Source organism: Salvelinus fontinalis, chromosome 16 (assembly GCF_029448725.1).
Source record: "Salvelinus fontinalis isolate EN_2023a chromosome 16, ASM2944872v1, whole genome shotgun sequence".
NCBI classification, from domain to species: domain Eukaryota; kingdom Metazoa; phylum Chordata; class Actinopteri; order Salmoniformes; family Salmonidae; genus Salvelinus; species Salvelinus fontinalis.
This window is the reverse complement of record NC_074680.1, coordinates 43,560,935-43,580,426: the sequence shown is the minus strand read 5'-3', so window position 1 is coordinate 43,580,426 and position 19,492 is coordinate 43,560,935. Positions and strand designations below refer to the sequence as shown.

At 43.6% G+C, this 19,492-nt stretch overlaps 1 protein-coding gene across 3 annotated transcripts; it reads right to left on the bottom strand.

The window, feature by feature from the left end:
• Nucleotides 1-312: 312 nt before the first annotated feature.
• On the bottom strand, nucleotides 313-10,039 carry LOC129813214 (zinc finger protein 271-like). Of its 3 annotated transcripts, XM_055865493.1 has the most exons (5): nucleotides 9,985-10,005; nucleotides 8,523-9,225; nucleotides 5,141-5,887; nucleotides 4,392-4,577; nucleotides 313-1,108 (listed from the first exon to the last, which is right to left on the bottom strand). In XM_055865493.1, the coding sequence occupies exons 3-5, from the start codon at nucleotides 5,712-5,714 to the stop codon at nucleotides 1,056-1,058; spliced, it is 813 nt and encodes a 270-aa protein (XP_055721468.1). In that variant the 5' UTR covers nucleotides 5,715-5,887; nucleotides 8,523-9,225; nucleotides 9,985-10,005; the 3' UTR covers nucleotides 313-1,055. The 3 variants fall into 3 exon arrangements, with proteins under 3 accessions (XP_055721468.1, XP_055721466.1, XP_055721467.1); XM_055865491.1 differs by lacking the exon at nucleotides 313-1,108 and having other exon boundaries at nucleotides 1,136-4,577; XM_055865492.1 differs by lacking the exons at nucleotides 313-1,108; nucleotides 8,523-9,225 and having other exon boundaries at nucleotides 1,136-4,577; nucleotides 9,985-10,039.
• Between the last annotated feature and the right edge of the window lie 9,453 nt (nucleotides 10,040-19,492).

The window sequence follows — 19,492 nt, the reverse complement described above, 5'->3', positions numbered from 1 at the left end:
TGCTCAAGCAATTTCTCCAACTGTCAACACATTCAAATAAATAAAGGATGCGTACCGGAGTTGGTTGGGAATTGTGGAGAGGTGCGCATTTGGGCTGTGTCCCATGCGAATGGTGGTCTCAGAGCCACGTAGCTATGTCACGACGGGACTCTGATCGCGTCTCTGCTTCTGTGGACTATGATTTACGCTCAAGGCTACGTTTAGATAGGCAGCCCAATTCTGATTCTCCCCCCCCCCCCTAATTGGTCTTTTGAACCAATCACATCAGACCGTTTTCAGATCTGATTGGTCAAGACCAAGTAGTGAAAAAAAAGATCAGAATTGGGCTGCCTGTCTAAATGCACCAACAGAGCCTGATTGGTTGAGATGAGTGTAGACATTTATTAATTGACTTCAATGGGAGACTACCTTCCTAAATCTGCCCCCTACAATACAAGTCGGATAGGATCATATTTAACATTAGGATGAGCACTCTGGGGCCCACCGGAACTGTACTGGCTCTGACATTTTCATTTCCAGCACGGTTCAAGCAACTACAATGGATGTGTAGCCAGGCCAGTGCAGTACAGCTCTGCTCCTCTCGGCTCAGTACAGGTCCAATTATTCCACTGTGTGCAGAGTGTGAAGGACCACGTAGTAAATCCCAGGATGGAAGTCACTGTGTGCAGAGTGTGAAGGACCACGTAGTAAAACCCAGGATGAGAGTCACTGTGTGCAGAGTGTGAAGGACCACGTAGTAAAACCCAGGATGAGAGTCACTGTGTGCAGAGTGTGAAGGACCACGTAGTAAAACCCAGGATGGAAGTCACTGTGTGCAGAGTGTGAAGGACCACGTAGTAAAACCCAGGATGAGAGTCACTGTGTGCAGAGTGTGAAGGACCACGTAGTAAAACCCAGGATGAGAGTCACTGTGTGCAGAGTGTGAAGGACCACGTAGTAAAACCCAGGATGAGAGTCACTGTGTGCAGAGTGTGAAGGACCACGTAGTAAAACCCAGGATGGAAGTCACTGTGTGCAGAGTGTGAAGGACCACGTAGTAAAACCCAGGATGAGAGTCACTGTGTGCAGAGTGTGAAGGACCACGTAGTAAAAGCCAGGATGGGAGTCACTGTGTGCAGAGTGTGAAGGGAAGGGAGTCATTGAAAATGTTTCTTTATTATCTGACATTTGAATAATTGACCAAACAGACATTTACAACTTCGAGACTCAAATCCTTGTTTTTACCAGAACACAAAAACACTTCTCCGTTTGTTATGTTGGTTAGAGTGAACATGAGAGATGCAGTTCAGTAGGAGACCTGTAGCTTATGTATTGTGATTGCACATCATCCTAGGCTAACTAAACATCCTCCTACGCTAACTAAACAGTATATTTACATGCTAACTACAAAAGGTGATCAACATAGAAGTCCATATATACAAAAAGGTAGAAGTCCATAAATGGCAGCACAGTGATCGTTCTGGTCTGTCCTGGCACCCCAATGGCGGAAGGAGCTTCCAGCTAATGTCAGGAAAAAGGAGTCACTGCCCATATTCTGAAAACATCTGAAAGAGTATCGCCCCCCCCTCTTTTCCCACAAGCACTGACTTTTCTGATAGCTACTTTAAAAATAAATGTACTTAATCTACTACGACTGATGTGTGGTTGTCTCACCTAGCCATCATAAGATGGATGCACTAATTGTAGGTCGCTCTGGATAAGAGCATCTGCTAAATGACTAAAATGTAGATGTAAAATGGCATTTACCACTCCTTGCCAATTGTCAATGCCTTCATAGCAGGCAATTCAGGAGTGACCTGGCATCTCAGAGGTTTCCACCTGATCAACGTTTATCCCACAGTCAGAGCAGTGGTATGACTTCTCACTAGTATCCAATTGATTGTGTATCTTTTGATTTTACAGGTTTACAAAACTCTTTCCATACCCAGTACAGTCATAAGGAGTTTCTCCAGTGTGGATTTTCTGATGTGCCCTAAGGCCAGAGATCTGCCCGAAACGCTTCCCACAGTCAGAGCAGCCATAGGGTTTATCTACAGGTGAGCGCATGTGAGGAGGCCTGTGTGTTACCTGGTGTGTTTTTAGATAATCTACCCGGGAGAAACATTTCTCACAGTCAGGGCATTGATACGGTTTTTCTCCCGTATGTTCCCGCTGATGTCTCTTTAAGTGTTTTGCGTGGGCAAACTGCTTCCCACACTCAGGGCAAACATGCGGCTTTTCCCCAGTGTGTGTTCGCTGGTGTTCTGTAAGGTTACCTAGTTTGCCAAAGCTCTTTCCACAGTCGGAGCAAAGGTACGGTTTTTCTCCCCTATGTATTATTCTCTGATGATTTTTCAATTGGGTCGAATTATTGTAGCTTTTATCACATTCAGGACATTGAAAAGGTTTCTCTCCCGTATGTGACATCATATGAACTTTCAACCGATCTGATCTTGTAAATTTCTCATCACAACGCTCGCAGTGGAAAGGTTTCTCTCCCGTATGTAACCTCTTGTGTTTTTTCAAATTACCTACTGAAGAGAACCTTTTTTCACAGTCAGGACAGTTGTGAGGCTTCTCTCCAGTGTGAATCCTTTCATGTGCTTTTAAGTCCTCTTCTATGAGGAAACTAAGACCACAGTTAGAGCAGAGGTGAGGCTTCTCTCCAGTATGTTGTTGTTTATGTCTCTTAAAGGGTATCCAAGACGTAAAACTTTCATTACAGTCTGGACAGTGGTGGCGGGGCTTCTCTCCAGTGTGTGTGTACAGGTGATGATTAAGACCCGTTTGTGTTGTGAAACTCTTCTCACACTGAGAGCACTGATAAGGTTTCTCACCAGTGTGTATACGCATGTGTTCTTTAAGATGTGATCGTTTTGTGTACCTCTTTTCGCAGACGGGACACTGGTGAGGCTTTTCCCCAGTATGCGTTCGCTGGTGGGCATTAAGGTTGCCCAGTAGACCAAAGCTCTTTCCACAGTCAGAGCAAATGTAAGAAGATGCTACATGCACTGCTCTCTGGTGAACTTTTAATTGCTTCGAATCGTGGAATTTTTTTGCGCAAACAGTGCATTCGTAAGGCTTCTCTTCAGAATGTATCTTCATATGATCTTTTAACTGGTCCGCTCTGGTGTACCTCTTATCACACTGTGGGCAGTGGAAAGGTTTCTCTCCTGAATGCAACAGCTTGTGTTTCTTTAAACATCCCGCGGTAGCAAAATTTTGCCCGCAGTCAGAGCAGTGGTGAGGATTCTCTCCTGTGTGAATCCTTTCGTGTGCATTTAGATCTTCTAATAGAGAGAAACGAACACTACAGACAGAGCAGTGGTGAGGCTTCTCCCCAATGTGCTTGTGTCTCTTATATTCGATTTCATTAAGGAAATATAAATTGCAATCACCACAATGATATAGTTTCTCTCCAGTGTGTGAGTACATATGTCGCTTAAGATGTATTTGTTTTGTGAAACTCTTTTCACACTGAGAACACTGGTAAGGTTGGTCACCAGTGTGTGAACGCAGGTGTTCTTTGAAGTGTGAAGTGCTATGGTATTTTTTCCCACATTCAGGGCAGTAGTGAGTCTTTTTCCCAGTGTGCGTTGGCTTTTCGGCAATGTGTGTTGGGCTTTCCTCAGTGTGTGTTTGCTGGTATTTTACCAGCTTGTCTTGTTGAGCAAAATCTGTTCCGCAGTCAGAGCCGTGGTCAGGTTTGTCAACAGTATGGGCCGTCTCCTGACATTGTTCTCCTACATTTCTGGAACTTGGCGATCTATTCTCAGTAACAAGTCGGAAATTAATCTTCTCTTCAGTATGAGACATCCTATGTTCTTTCAACTCATCTGAAGTAATGTACCTCTTCTCACATTGCAGACAGTGGAAAGGTTTCTCTCCTTTGTGTAACTGCATGTGTTCCTTTAAACTTTCCTCAGCGGAGAACCTTTGATCACAGTCAGGGCAACGGTGAGACATCTTTATCTCGTGTAATAACAGGTGCTCTTTAAGATTTGCCTTCATTTTAAAACTCTTCTCACATTGACCACATTGGTAAGGCCGCTCCCCAGTATGCGTCATGATATGAACTTTCAACTGATCTGATCTGGTGTACCTCTTGTCACAATGGGGGCAACAGAAAGGCTTAATCCCTGAATGTATACGCTTGTGTTTAGTTAAATAGCGTGCTGTAGAGAAACTTCGGCCACAGTCAGAGCAGGGGTGAGGCTTCTCTCCAGAGTGCACTGGCAGGTGTTGATAAAGATTTTTACTCTTTATGAAACTCTTGTCACACTGTGAGCACTGGAAAAGCCTCTTACCACCATGTAATCTCAAGTGTTTTTGAAGACCTGCATTACTAGAGAATCTCTTCGTACATTCAGGGCATTGGTAAGAACTCACAGAAGACAAAATTTCTTTGCTACCTGAACAGGGTGACGACGTCTCTCCAGAGTGTGTGTGCAGGTGCCGTTTAGGCTGTGATCGTTTTGTGGATCTCTCCGTACGTTGAGGACTGTGGTGAGATCTCTTTGCTTCGTCAACTTCCGGGTGTTTCTCCCCTGGTGTAGATAATGTCTCCACTGATGAGTCTGAGGACTCAGGACCCTCTCCTGTATGAATGACAACAGAAAAACATGTCGGAGTTACACGATATCAACTTTGAAAAGGTGCAACATCCGCTCACCATTAAAAACATATTTTAACTATTAAAAAAGGAAAGATTCACCCATTTTGGCAGAAGAAATACCGCCTGTATTTCTGCCTGCTTGAAAGTTGAATAGCTCAGATGCGCATGAAAACATGAAATAACCCTGGGAGTAAATAGAACAGTCAAAAAGGGGTGAATCTTCCCTTTAAAAGCTTGATGTTTCTGCTTTCAACAGAACATCAAGGCCATTGACGAAGGCTGAAAACGTCAAGCTTAATAGTTGTTTAAATACAATAAAGACGTTTTTTTTTTTAAATGGTGAGTGAGAGTTGCGCCTTTTTCCCTTCTCGATGATGATCAAATGTCTTGGTTGCTCCTCAACTCGTGTCGGTTGAGCAATGAGAACCCCTCCACTTCTTTCCACCAGAACAACTTTGAACATGAGCACAAATCGGCATTATCATGCAATGCGACATCATCGCCCTGCAATATGGCGTCTTAAAATGCAATCTGTTCTATTCATACCTTCATTAGCAAAGACCGAAATCATCTGCTCCTGCTCTTCCGCTTTGATGTTGAATCTCCGCCCCAGCATAAACCTACAGTCCTCCAGCAGAACTGTTGCCTCCTGCTGTACAGACCGTGTGCCACTGTCACAATCAGGATCTAGTGACTCCCTCTGCTCTGGTATAATGAGCCACTCTGGAGCTGGATCCGCCAACTTCCTGTTATGAGGCAACCGAGATCCTCCCTCCTCATTCGGTTCTCCGTCACAGCTTGCTTGTGAGGTGTCCACCTCTGCTGTCGCTGATTGGCTGGGACTCGTGGGCACACCCCTGGCATCTTCCTGTATTCCTTTGATGTCTTTTTTCAGTTGGAGTAACCGAGACGTTCCCTGCTCATCTGATTCCATCTGATTTACATTTTCACAATATTCCCCTACTATTCGACGCAATGAACGTTGAGTCTTTCCTTTGACTTCTGACCCATCTTTGCCTCCTATTCCAATACGTTCACACAGGTAACGTAAATTGTCCTCAGTTAAAGTATATAAACTTAGTTCGATGTTGTCCAACAACGTTTCCCTCTCTCGACTCATATTGTCCTACTCAAGTCGTGTGGCAACCTTCGACTGGTCAGCCAGCTAGCTCTTCCAAGGTCTCGGACACGTTGCACACTTCTCTTGCGTGATGTGTGCTGATGCTCACATGAAAATAAAGCTGTGCTGCCTCCAGGATAGACTGAAGGTATCTAGGACATGGCCTCGCTCTCCTGAAATAAAATCACACAAGAGAAGGGGAATGAAAATCCCAGAATACCTTGTTGACTTGTTACCCACAGTGACATAACAATAACTTAGCTTTAACTTAATAGCTTTTTTAAACAATAATTATTGATTTGTTCCTGGAGTGCCAAAGGTAGGCAGGATAAGGCTGCCACCTAGGGCGGAATTTTCCGAGCTAAACTGATCAAGACGCACCTCCAACAACGCATTACACCTCACACAATTCTGCCCCAAAACAATGAAAACGTTCGTGGCATATGCACTATTTCAAAATTTTAAAAAAGGCACTCGAACATCTGAGCTATCTTTTTTGCAGGTAATTGGCAACAGTCGGATAAGATGAGGAAAAAGAAGAAGGAACCCGCACACTGCTCCTGATCGTATCACTGATCTTTAATAAGCTTTACGTGTCGGCCTCTCGGCCTCCGTCAGAGCTTTACGTGTCGGCCTCTCGGCCTCCGTCAGAGCTTTACGTGTCGGCCTCTCGGCCTCCGTCAGAGCTTTACGTGTCGGCCTCTCGGCCTCCGTCAGAGCTTTACGTGTCGGCCTCTCGGCCTCCGTCAGAGCTTTACGTGTCGGCCTCTCGGCCTCCGTCAGAGCTTTACGTGTCGGCCTCTCGGCCTCCGTCAGAGCTTTACGTGTCGGCCTCTCGGCCTCCGTCAGAGCTTTACGTGTCGGCCTCTCGGCCTCCGTCAGAGCTTTACGTGTCGGCCTCACGGCCTTCGTCAGAGCTTTACGTATCGGCCTCACGGCCTCCGTCAGAGCTTTACGTATCGGCCTCACGGCCTCCGTCAGAGCTTTACGTATCGGCCTCACGGCCTCCGTCAGAGCTTTACGTATCGGCCTCACGGCCTCCGTCAGAGCTTTACGTATCGGCCTCACGGCCTTCGTCAGAGCTTTACGTATCGGCCTCTCGGCCTTCGTCAGAGCTTTACGTATCGGCCTCACGGCCTTCGTCAGAGCTTTACGTGTCGGCCTCACGGCCTTCGTCAGAGCTTTACGTGTCGGCCTCACGGCCTCCGTCAGAGCTTTACCCGTCGGCCTCACGGCCTCCGTCAGAGCTTTACCCGTCGGCCTCACGGCCTCCGTCAGAGCTTTACCCGTCGGCCTCACGGCCTCCGTCAGAGCTTTACGTATCGGCCTCACGGCCTCCGTCAGAGCTTTACGTGTCGGCCTCACGGCCTTCGTCAGAGCTTTACGTGTCGGCCTCACGGCCTTCGTCAGAGCTTTACGTATCGGCCTCACGGCTTTCGTCAGAGCTTTACCTATCGGCCTCACGGCCTTCGTCAGAGCTTTACGTATCGGCCTCGCGGCTATCGTCAGAGCTTTACGTATCGGCCTCGCGGCTTTCGTCAGAGCTTTACGTATCGGCCTCACGGCTTTCGTCAGAGCTTTACGTATCGGCCTCACGGCTTTCGTCAGAGCTTTACGTATCGGCCTCGCGGCCTTCGTCAGAGCTTTACGTATCGGCCTCGCGGCTATCGTCAGAGCTTTACGTATCGGCCTCGCGGCTATCGTCAGAGCTTTACGTATCGGCCTCGCGGCTTTCGTCAGAGCTTTACGTATCGGCCTCACGGCTTTCGTCAGAGCTTTACGTATCGGCCTCACGGCTTTCGTCAGAGCTTTACGTATCGGCCTCACGGCTTTCGTCAGAGCTTTACGTATCGGCCTCACGGCTTTCGTCAGAGCTTTACGTATCGGCCTCACGGCTTTCGTCAGAGCTTTACGTATCGGCCTCACGGCCTTCGTCAGAGCTTGTGAGTTTTTTAAATTAGCATCCTTATGTAGACATAGCCCCACCCACATCTGTTCCACACATTGAATGGGGTTGGAGTCGAGGGAAAACAAATAAGTGCTACCAAATATAACAATATGCATTTCATAAATATTTGAATAAAATGTGTACATAAAATTTATTAAACACGTCTGTAAATCCACAATGAGGACATCAACCTACCGAGCAAGTTTTCCTAAATCATTGGGTACAGTGTAAGAAAAACGTCAGAGTCATCTGAAATGGGGGCATAATTCATATTCACATTTACATACCATAACATACATAGTCATTTCATCATTAAGACCTTTAGGAAATAATGTCTGGAGGGTGAAAAAAATATATATATATATTTTGCTCAGAGTATGATTTATATCACATCCCCTGTCTGATATCTTAACTTTGTATATGCCACCAAATCTAAAAAAAAAAAAAAAGGTAGAAATGTCATGTTTTAGGTCATTAAAATGAACTGCGAGTGGATAATCCTTGTGGTTTCTCCTAATTGAACTCTAACGTTCAAAGATTCTCTGTTTGAGAGAACGAGAGGTTTTACCTACATAGCACAGCCCACGTGGACATTTAATCATGTAGATAACATGGGGGGGGGGGGGGGGGGCACGTAATAATGTCACTCATTTGGAACTGTTTTCCAGTATGTGGGTGGCAGAAATATTGACACTTCATCATATTGTTGCACTGTGCGCAACCTCTGCATCTAAAGCTACCATTCGGAAGAGGGCGTAAAAGAACTTGGCTGACTTTCTTTTGTAGTTGGCAGTTGGCATGGACCAATTTATCGCGTAAATTGCGAACTCTCCTGTATACAATAAGTGGTGGATTCTTACATTCAGCTGGCAAAGCTGGGTCCGATGAGAAAACATGCCAGTGTTTCTTGACAGCATATCCCACTTTTCGAGAGTTCAAAGTATAAGTGATGGTGAACATTGTTCTTTAGCTCTAGTGGGTGTTTTTGTAGCAGTTCATCTCGTGTTTTCCCCCAATGACAAATTAAGAGTTTCATCCACACATTATGGAGAGTAGCCTCTAGTTAGAAACCTATTGTTCATCTCCGCTGCTTTTTCTAGATATGTCACTCCACAGAGGACTGACTATACGCCGCAGTCTGAAAAACGGGCTTCTTGGAAGTCCTCTTTTTAATGGCTCAGGGTGGAAGCTGTCCCCTTGTAATACAGTACTTCTGTTCGTTTCTTTTCTATACAGAGTTGTAAACAGGGTTCCATTTGATTTATCAATCCACATATGGAGGTAATGAACACGTTTAGTGTCACATTCAACAGTGAATTTGAGATTGGGGTCAATGTCATTGTGTAGTGCCATAAAGTCTGACAGCTCTTCTCCCGTCCCCCCATATGCAAAACATGTCAATATATCAATACCACTTCAGGACTTTATTCAAAAATGGAGTTTCATTTTCATTATTAACAAAACGTTCTTCAAAAAGACCCACATAAAAGGTTAGCGTAGCTCGGAGCGAATGTGGAGCCCATCGATGTTCCATTCGTTTGGAGGTAGTATTCATCATCAAACCTGAAATAGTTAAACGTCAAAACATATTCCGCTCTAGAATTAAGTTTGTTGGTGGGTATTCATTAGTATCTCTGTCTCTCAAATAGTGAGCTAGGGCCAAACCGAAAACTGCAGACAAAATGCTTTATACTACTAAGATCAGTGAAATGCAGGCTAAGCAGACGTAAAGGGGTGAAGAGCAGACATCTCAACTGGGGGGGGGGGGCGACTGCGCAACACCGGGCCCGACTGCGCTTCAAACACTAGGCCATTTAACGAAATGCAACACACCTGGTCTCCCAGGCCTAAAGCATATAGGTTACCAAGTGAATGGACAAACAAGAGGCCCCTGCGGCATTCAGGACCAGTGTTCCCTGCTCTGTTTTGAGCCACATACTAACGTTAGCGTGCCAGTGTATACATCGAGGTAACACGACCAAAACGATGAAGTATCTATGATTATTTCACTCACCAGCTTGACGATTTGAGAAGGTGTGAAACTACCATACAGAGATGTTAAGTATTTGCTATCATGTTTTCGGGCTCAATTGCCCGTATAGCCAGCTAGCTGTTAGCAATACTAGCTAGGTAGGTGAGATATCTAACCTGCTAGAGTCGAACAATGAACTTGTTTTGAACACGTGCAAGCGGTCTATATTGGTAGGTTACTTTCAGGACTTGTAAATATAATGGACTTGTCCTTGCAAGGCAACATTTAGGAATGTATTTAAAAAGTGAACAAATTAAGCTATGAATCAAAGTCGGACCTTTTTTACTTACCTTTTCCCATCAGCGTCTCCTCAGCAACACTAAAAGAAAAATACTTCCGGGTCACGGAATTTTGGAAGTTTGCAAAATAAAAGTCCCTCATGTAATATAAAACTGTCATTAACCTGTATTTATTAATTGTCTAAACATTAACAGTAACTCATATTTGTTCATATTTAAGTGGCATTTGCATTACATATTTTTTTTTTTTTTTTTTTTAATATGTCCAAGGTCAAGATGCCTGGACACTATATGGTACAAATATATAGCAGTGTACAGGAAAAACAATTCTTTGTGCAGGCGTAAAAATGGTGTGGGGAGTACTCCGTAGGGTCTGTAGAATCTATATATGGTGTAATTACATGGGGCGTTGAATCATGGAGTGTTGCTTGCCTTATACTGTGGTCAAACAGCTTAAAATGGGTTGCCTGGATACTATATGGTACATATAGCACTATACAGGTAACACTATATAGATTGTGTCCATAAAGCCAGGGTTCTGTCTACTTACTCATGTTCCTAGAATACAAAGCAGGTGAGTTTGAACACAAAGCTAGGTCATGAGAAGCGTTATGTTGATATTTGAATAGACACACACATATCAGCACCATGCACAGAAACACTTTCTACTCCACCCACTCCATTGGTTCCAACGCAAAACACTACAGGCCTATAAATTACATATTGGCTTGCTGTTTGCTAGTATTGCTATTATCCTCAGAAGTTTTACATCCAGATTGTTAGACCCCGATGGCTTGTCATTGTTGATAGACAATTTTCTCACCTCTTCCACACTGACATTACGGAATTCAAAAGTACAATTCTTGTCTTTAATAATTTGGTCCGATATACTTGGATGTGTAGTGTCAGCTTTTGTTTCTGGCATGTCATCCCTAAGTTTCTTTATCTTGCCAATGAAAAGGTAATTAAAGTAGTTGGCAATATCAGTTGGTTTTGTGATAAATGAGCCATCTAATTCAGCTCGATGGCTTTTTTCCCCAAAAATTTCATTTAAGTTGTCCCAAAGCTTTTTACTATCATTCTTTATATAATTTATTTGTTTTAGTGTAGTCATTTCTTCTTTTTATTTAGTTAAGTCACATGATTATTAATTTTTTTTTGTACATTTGCCAATCAGTTGTGCTACCAGACTTATTTGCCATAGCTTTTGCCTTGTCCCTCTCAACCATACCATTTTTCCAATTCCTCAATCTACGGGGATTTAACAGTTTTTAGTAATTTTCTTAATGGGTGTATGCAAATTAGTAACTGGAATATCAATGTCATTAATGTGTCAAGTGCAGTGTCTGGTTGATCTAATTGCACACCACAGACCAGCAAATATTCTTTACATCATCACATCAGTAGCTGTAACAAGGAAGTAAAACCATTGAACATTGTTATGTAATATGACTTCATCTTTTCTGTTCAAAGACCAACATCTTCCACTGTGATGTTGACTCTGCTCCAGCAGCACAGTTACTCTCTTAAGAGTTGGCCAAGATGCCATCTCTGGAGCCTGCTGTACACTCTGGGCTCTACTGTTACAACAAGGACCCAGTAGGACCCAGTAGGCTGTCTCAGTTTGGAAGGACAGCGGCAGGCTAAGCAGGTCCTCGATCTCCTAAAAATAAACACACACACAAAAGGAAATCAATATGCCCCACCAATGGGTTTCCCACTAGAGTTTACAAGGTTGAATCATGTCTCATTCCCAACATCTCCTCCTCAGTCCATTTACCAGTAGATGTTCTAGGCTTCTGAAGTTGTGCTCACCTTTCTAATCTCCTGTCAGTTTAAAGTCTTTATGACAGATTACTCACCCCTCTCACTCTGCTGTGGTATGAGTCACTGTAGAGTTGACTTTGCCTCCAGCCTGTTGCTGCGAAACCAAGCCCCTCCCTCCTCATTCTGTATTCCTTAGATGTCTTCCTTCGTTCGGTGTAACCGAGACATTCCCTGGTCAGTTGGTTCCAGTAAAATCAACATTTTCACAATATTTGTATTTTACCCAATGAGCGTTGACTCTTTCACTTCAGATCCATTTATTCCACAACGTTCAAACAGGTAAAGTAAATTGTCCTCAGGTAAAGTCCATAAACTCAGTTTGATGTCATCCAACAAAGTTTCCCTATCTAGATTTCATGTTTTCTACTCATGTTGTAAATATGTGCCAGTGCTCACATGAAGATCGATCCAAGTGGTGCTTCCAGCATTGAAGGAGAGGAGCAGGTTGAGGTCCTTGCTGTCTTCAATGTAAGCCTACTCTATGAACTTAGAAGGTAGACGGTACACTCAAACACACCAGCAGCATATAAGCACGAGGTAACAGTCTCTTTACCACTTCAATGGAGGACACAGTAACTTTTGGGTTAAAGGTATATTCTAATATGCATACCATCAAATGCATGTGGTAAAACAATGCACGGAATAGAAATGCGTCTCCCATGACTACAACATTTGAACAATAGGCCTATGTTACAATTTGAAACTCCATAATTTTGTTAACAAAACAAACATTTCTTTACATTTATACAAATATCTATAATTAAGCAAGTCCCATGTCATTTTGAACACAATAAATGCTAACGTTACCTAGGTTCTCTGGCTATCTAACTAGCTAGAGTGCATCAAATTAATATCGAATTAATACATTTCAAGCAATGTTTTGCACAAGACTGTAGATCGCTAGGTAAATAACTCACCATTTAAACATTTTGAGCATGTATAAAGCTTTACCAGTAGTGCAAATGCCCCCATTTTTGTGTTCATAGTTGGACCCAAAGATGGTGGGCGGCATCAGCGTCTCATCAGCAACAATATAGTACTTCCGGGTCACAGAAATTAGGAAAAGTCCACAATAAAAGCCAGGAGTCAGTATTCACGTCATGAAGTAGTCCTCTAAATCACGCCCACCAATTTAAAATGAGATAAATGGTAAAGCCTTTACTAGTGTTGTCTTATCCAATTGTTACATACCCCCAAAAATATAGACATCAAATTCTTCAACCTGATAAAATCCTTTAGATACAAATACTTCATTTTATATGAGAGGACAAACATACAAAAGGTGCAGCTCTATCTGGAGAAACTTACTTATTGGATTTTACTTTCATAAGAAATGTATTGACTTAGTCATTGTCGTACTTTATAATGCATTATCACGTTTGATTCAGGTTATTATTAGTTATTATACATTCACAGTCATTTAGCTCTTATCAAGAGCAACTTCTTACAGCAGCGAGTGCATATATTTTGGTACTGATCCAACGTGGGAATCGAACCCACAACTCTGGCGTTGCAAGCACCGTGGTCTACCAACTGAGCCACACTGTGTTTATGAAAGTGTTACAGGTTTGACCAAACTTCAGAGTTCCATATAGCAAATATCTATTAACACATATGTATTATTTTACACATATTACAAAAATAACTCACATACCTCTCAATTTTTTTTCCCTTTTAAGTTTTTCTATTTGGGGTTTATCACCTTAATCCATGAATGGAGATTACCACAAACACGACTGGTGAGGTTTTAAATTGCCCAGAGAAAATAAACTCTACCCACAATCAGGGCAAAAGTATGTGTTCGCAGGTGATATTTTAAGTTAGTCAAGCTTCTCGCCTGTGTGCACTCCCTGGTGACTAATTCATTCAGATAATAAGAAAATTAGCTATAAATAATACGATTTAAAAAAAAATATGTACATAGTATATACACTGTTTACATATGTGCATAGTGAGTGGGACAACCAAATAAAGTACAGTAGCAGCATAGAATTATAGAGTAAGAATGATGAGTATGTACAGGAGTTATGTAAATAGGCTAAGTATATGAATCATCGGTAGTGCAGTGGGGTCCATCAGTAGTGTAGTAGGGTCCATCAGTAGTGCAGTAGGGTGCATCAGTAGTGCAGTAGGGTCCATCAGTAGTGCAGTAGGGTCCATCAGTAGTGCAGTAGGGTCCATCAGTAGTGCAGTAGGGTGCATCAGTAGTGCAGTAGGGTCCATCAGTAGTGCAGTAGGGTCCATCAGTAGTGTAGTAGGGTCCATCAGTAGTGCAGTAGGGTCCATCAGTAGTGCAGTAGGGTGCATCAGTAGTGCAGTAGGGTCCATCAGTAGTGCAGTAGGGTCCATCAGTAGTGCAGTAGGGTCCATCAGTAGTGCAGTAGGGTCCATCAGTAGTGCAGTAAGGTGCATCAGTAGAGCAGTAGGGTCCATCAGTAGTGCAGTAGGGTCCATCAGTAGTGCAGTAGGGTCCATCAGTAGTGCAGTAGGGTCCATCAGTAGTGCAGTAAGGTGCATCAGTAGTGCAGTAAGGTGCATCAGTAGTGCAGTAGGGTCCATCAGTAGTGCAGTAGGGTCCATCAGTAGTGCAGTAGGGTCCATCAGTAGTGCAGTAGGGTCCATCAGTAGTGCAGTAGGGTGTATTAGTAGTGCAGTAGGGTGCATCAGTAGTGCAGTAAGGTCCATCAGTAGTGCAGTAATGTGCATCAGTAGTGCAGTAAGTCTACATAACTATTGTATTGGTCTGGTAGACTAAAGAATTCCAGTGTGTAAAGAATATGAAAAAATGGTAAGTGTGTGGTAGCATTTTGCTACACCTGCAATAACATCTGCTAAACACATATGTAAACATGTGTACTGCACTACTGATGAACGACGACACGGATAATATAGAGTTGGCGTGATTTTCCATGCATCAGCAGGACAGAGCAGCTACGTCTGGTAAGGCGAGGGGCGGGGGTGTGTGTCTATTTGTCAATGACAGTTGGTGCGCGTTGTCTAATATTAAAGAAGTCTCGAGTTATTGCTCGCCTGAGGTAGAGTACCTCATGATAAGCTGTAGACCACACTATCTACCAAGAGAGTTCTCATCAGCTGGTTGACCGCACTCATCCAGCTGTATAAGGCATAAGAAAACAAGAAAATGCTCATCCAGAAGGGCGCTCCTGGTGGCCGGGACCTTAATGCAGGCAAACTTAAATCCGTTTCACCTCATTTCTACCAGCATGTCACATGTGTAACCAGAGGGGGGGAAAAAACTCTAGACCACCTTTACTCTACACACAGAGATGCGTACAAAGCTCTCCCTCGCCCTCCAAATCTGACCATAATTCTATCTTCCCAATTCCTGCTTACGAGCAAAAACTAAAGCAGGAAGTACCAGTGACTCGCACAATACGGAAGTGGTCAGATGACACAGATGCTATGCTACAGGACTGTTTTTCTAGCACAGACTGGAATTTATTCCGGGATTCATCCAATGGTATTGAGGAGTATACCACCTCAGTCATCGGCTTCATCAATAAGTGTATCGACAATGTGGTTCCCAACAGTGACTGTATGTACATATCCAAACCAGAAACCATGGATTACTGGCAACATCCGCATCGAGCTAAAGGCTAGAGCTGCTACTTTCACGGAGCGGGACACTAATCCGGACTCTTATAAGAAATCCCCTAATGCCTTCAGATGAACCATCAAACAGACAAAGCGTCAAAACAGAATTAAGATTGAATCCTACTACCCCGGCTCTGATGGTCGTCGGATATAGCAGGGTTTAAAAACTATTATGGACTACATAGGGAAACACAGCCGCGAGCTGCCCAGTGACGCGAGCCTACCAGACAAGCTAAATGCCTTCTATGCTCGATTCGAGGCAAGCAACACTGAAGCAAGCATGACAGCCCCAGCTGTTTAGGACGACTGTGTGATAACGCTCTCGGTAGCCGATGTGAGCAAGACCTTAAAACAGGTCAACATTCACAAAGTCGTGGGGCCAGACAGATTACCAGGACGTGTACTCAAAGCATGCGCAGATCAACTGGCAAGTGTCTTCACTGACATGTTCAACCTCTCCCTGACCGAGTCTAATACCTACATGTTTCAAGCAGACCACCATAGTCCCTGTGCCCAAGGAAGCAAAGGTAACCTGCCTAAATGATTACCGCCCGTAGCACTCACGTCGGTAGCTATGAAGTGCTTTGAAAGGCTGGTCATGTTCTCACATCAACAGCATCATCCCGGATACCCTAGACCCACTCCAATTCACATACCGCCCCAACAGATCCACAGATGACACAATCTCAATCGCACTCCACACTGCCCTTACCCACCTGGACAAAAGGAACACCTATGTGAGAATGCTGTTCATTGCCTACAGCTCAGTGTTCAACACCATAGTGCCCACAAAGCTCATCACTAAGCTAAGGACCCTGGGACAAAACACATCCCTCTACAACTGGATCCTGGACTTCCTGGCGGGCTGCCCCCTGGTGGTAAGGGTAGGCAACAACACATCTACCAGGCTGATCCTAAACACTAGGGCCCCTCAGGGGTGCATGCTTAGTCCCCTCCTGTACTCCCTGTTCACCCATAACTGCGTGGCCAAACATGACTCCAACACCAAGTTTGCTGACGACACAACAGTGGTAGACCTGATTACCGACAACAATGAGACAGTCTATAGGGAGGAGGTCAGAGACTGGTGCAACAACCTCTCCCTCAACGTGAGCAAGACAAAGGAGCTGATTGTTGACCACAGGAAAAGGCAGGCCGAACAAGCTCCCATTAACATTGACGGGGCTGTAGTGGAGCGGGTCAAGAGCTTCAAGTTCCTTGGTGTCAATATCACAGACTAACTATCATTGTCCAGACACACCAATATAGTCGTGAAGAGAGCAGGACAACACCTTTCCCCCTCGGGAGACTGAAAAGATTTGGCCTGTGTCTCCTGATCCTCAAAAGGTTCTACATCTGCACTATCGAGAGCATCCTGACCGGTTTCATCACCACCTGCTATGACAACTGCCCGGCATCTGACCGTAAGGTGCTACAGAGGGTAATGTGTAAAGCCCAGTACACCACTGGGGCCAAGCTTCCTGCCATCCAGGACCTATATACTAGGCAGTGTCAGAGGAAAGACCCATAAATTGTAAAAGACTCCAGTCACCCAAGTCATAGACTGTTCTCTCTGCTAACGTACGGCAAGCCGTACCGTTGGGTAATGCCTACTATGTGACGTGCAAGTGTGAAATTACTCAATTAGCCTTTGCCCTTCTAAACAACACCATTTTTTTTTTACTTTGGCAAAGGGTAAAGTCTACAAAAATGAGTCCACTCTGTTCATAACATGTTCTAGTTTTGGGAACAGAAAACTGTATTGAGATCAAATGTTTAATCGATTAGTCAATTATCAGAATGTCGGACAAAATCCATCTCATTCCATCTTCTCCCACTGCTGGCCACTGAGCTTCCTTGCACTACCATATTTGGTAGTGAGTGGAAACGCCAACTGGATGCTTCACATTTATACATACGGTGAAATATCTGTCTCGTTATTCCATCTGTAGTGCAGTAGTCGGCTGGTGGTTCAATCATTCTTCTGATTTCTAGCTGCACCAATCAAAGCAGTGTGGGTGGTGAAAACCATTTAGCTTGGGTCGGCAGAGGAGCGGGGTTCCAAAATGCAATCATATCATACACAATTTTGCTATTTATGTCTTTTTTTGTATATAGACTAGTCTAAAAATAAGTGCAACTTGACAAAGTATCTAATAGACTGTGATCAGTTGCTGGTAAAAAAAGTGGAAGTTTGCTACTTTAATTGTCTCCATTGCTCAGACAGCCAGGTGTTGTCTACAGCGAAAATCTGTAGCCAGAAACTGGAGAGAAAGCAAGACACCCCACTCGCAGATTTTTTCTGGTTCAATTAAAGTCAATGACCAGTAGACCAGACCCAGCTGCTACTGCATTTGGGTCTATGGGAGACCCAACATGTTATGTAGACTGAAGTTGACCATTTTCTTTCATGGTAAATGGTCTGAGTGAATTATTGTAATTTATCCACCATCTTGCCTGTAGTCAAAGATGATCTATTATGTTGCTCAGCTCAGTTCGCGACTCATGAACTTTGCAGGTGTTTCTGATGAATAAACAATGCCATGCTGGAGGGTGGTACCATTACAATAAAAGCCAGCCCTGAAACAAAGCGTATGCTAAAAATAATTTACCCATGTCATAAGACACATCATTGGCCGAAATTTGCACGAAGCAGGCATTTTGGTTTTGTGACTTATTAAAGCCCAAATATATCATACGTTGACTAAAACGATGACTTGTCGACTTACATTGTTGTGCAAGTTATTATGTTCTTACCTGCTTGCCCACTAGCAAGCTGGGTCCTTAGCATGTTAGCAACCTAGTTCACCTGATCCTCCAGTAACTCGAGACCACCAGCAACCTGGGTTCTTTAGAATGTCAGCGGTCACGGGACATTTGGTCCTACAGCATTCTCAGATCTGTATCCTTAGCTTATGGTTTTCCTCAGCCAGTCGTCTCATTTCCTGCTGGATACTTTGCATTTCTACGCCAAAAAATCGAACAAAATTATAGGTTTTAAGTTGCACTCCTGGAAAATTGACAGGTTATTTTCAGCTATAAAACTGGTACTAATAAAATGAAATGCTTTGCAAGGCAGAACACATAAGCATAGTTTGGGGCGGCAGGTAACCTAGCCTTTGAGAGCGTTGGACAAGTAACCGAAAGGTCGTTGGTTCGAATCCCCTAGGGGACAAATCGGTCCATGTGCTCTTGAGCAAGGCACTTAACCCTAATTGTTCTAGATAAGAGCATCTGCTAAATGACTCAAATTAGAAACATTTGCAACTTCGTATTCATTCTCTCCAGCACATCAACATATGGGTAAAAGATAAGCGTTTCCAATGACATCATCAGTGTGCATCATCTGCTTAACCAATTATGAGTAGGCATTGTCTAATTGAATGATGTCATTGGAAACACTTATCTTCTATCTTTTTTATGACAAAACATAAAACTGTTGGTGTGTGTAGCTTTAAGTGAATGTGCATACAATGTTGCTGTGGCATATGCAGTGGAGGGCAAAAGAAAAAGCCATAACAAATCATATTTTGTGTAATATTTTGTTTAGACTTAACTTGAAATAAGACTTAATAACTTGAAAAGACCCAACCGCTCTGGATAAAACCTGCTCTTACCATGATCAAATCGTCCAATCCTTGCATCCTCTTCATCAGAATCACCTTCACAGTGGTACCGAAATAGGACTTCCATAATGTTCTCTTGTAACACAGCATCTTCTTTCAACATTCTCAAGTCGGAGGTTTACCGACTGGGCAAAACTGTCCTTTTGATCAGCACTCCTGTAATTGTCCAATACATCAATGTTCCTCAGCATGACAGCTGAATCAATGTTTTTTTTTTCTTCATGATGGCCTGAGGTTGAAGGTTCTATCCCTGGATCCTACTGTACACCTGAGGATCTGCTGGCTATAGCTAGTTTACAAGGTATGGACTTCTAGAAAGAATACATCCTAAACAGTGGTCAGAGTTCAACCTCCTGTTCCTCCTTTGCGTGCCACACCCTCTCCCATTTATACTGTATGTATGGGCAGATTTCAAACAAATGGCATCAGTAAGTGTTGTGGTGCTTATAAACACGAAAGGGAAGGTTTTGGTAGATGAAAAAAAAATATAT

What these genes read in the sequence shown, in the direction of transcription:
- LOC129813214 (XM_055865492.1), bottom strand. Translation starts at nt 5,714, where the DNA reads ATGAGTCGAGAGAGGGAAACGTTGTTGGACAACATCGAACTAAGTTTA. An exon ending in TTCGGTCTTTGCTAATGAAG is followed by an intron (nt 4,578 to 5,140) that starts GTATGAATAGAA and finishes TCATTCATACAG; the next exon opens with GAGAGGGTCCTGAGTCCTCA.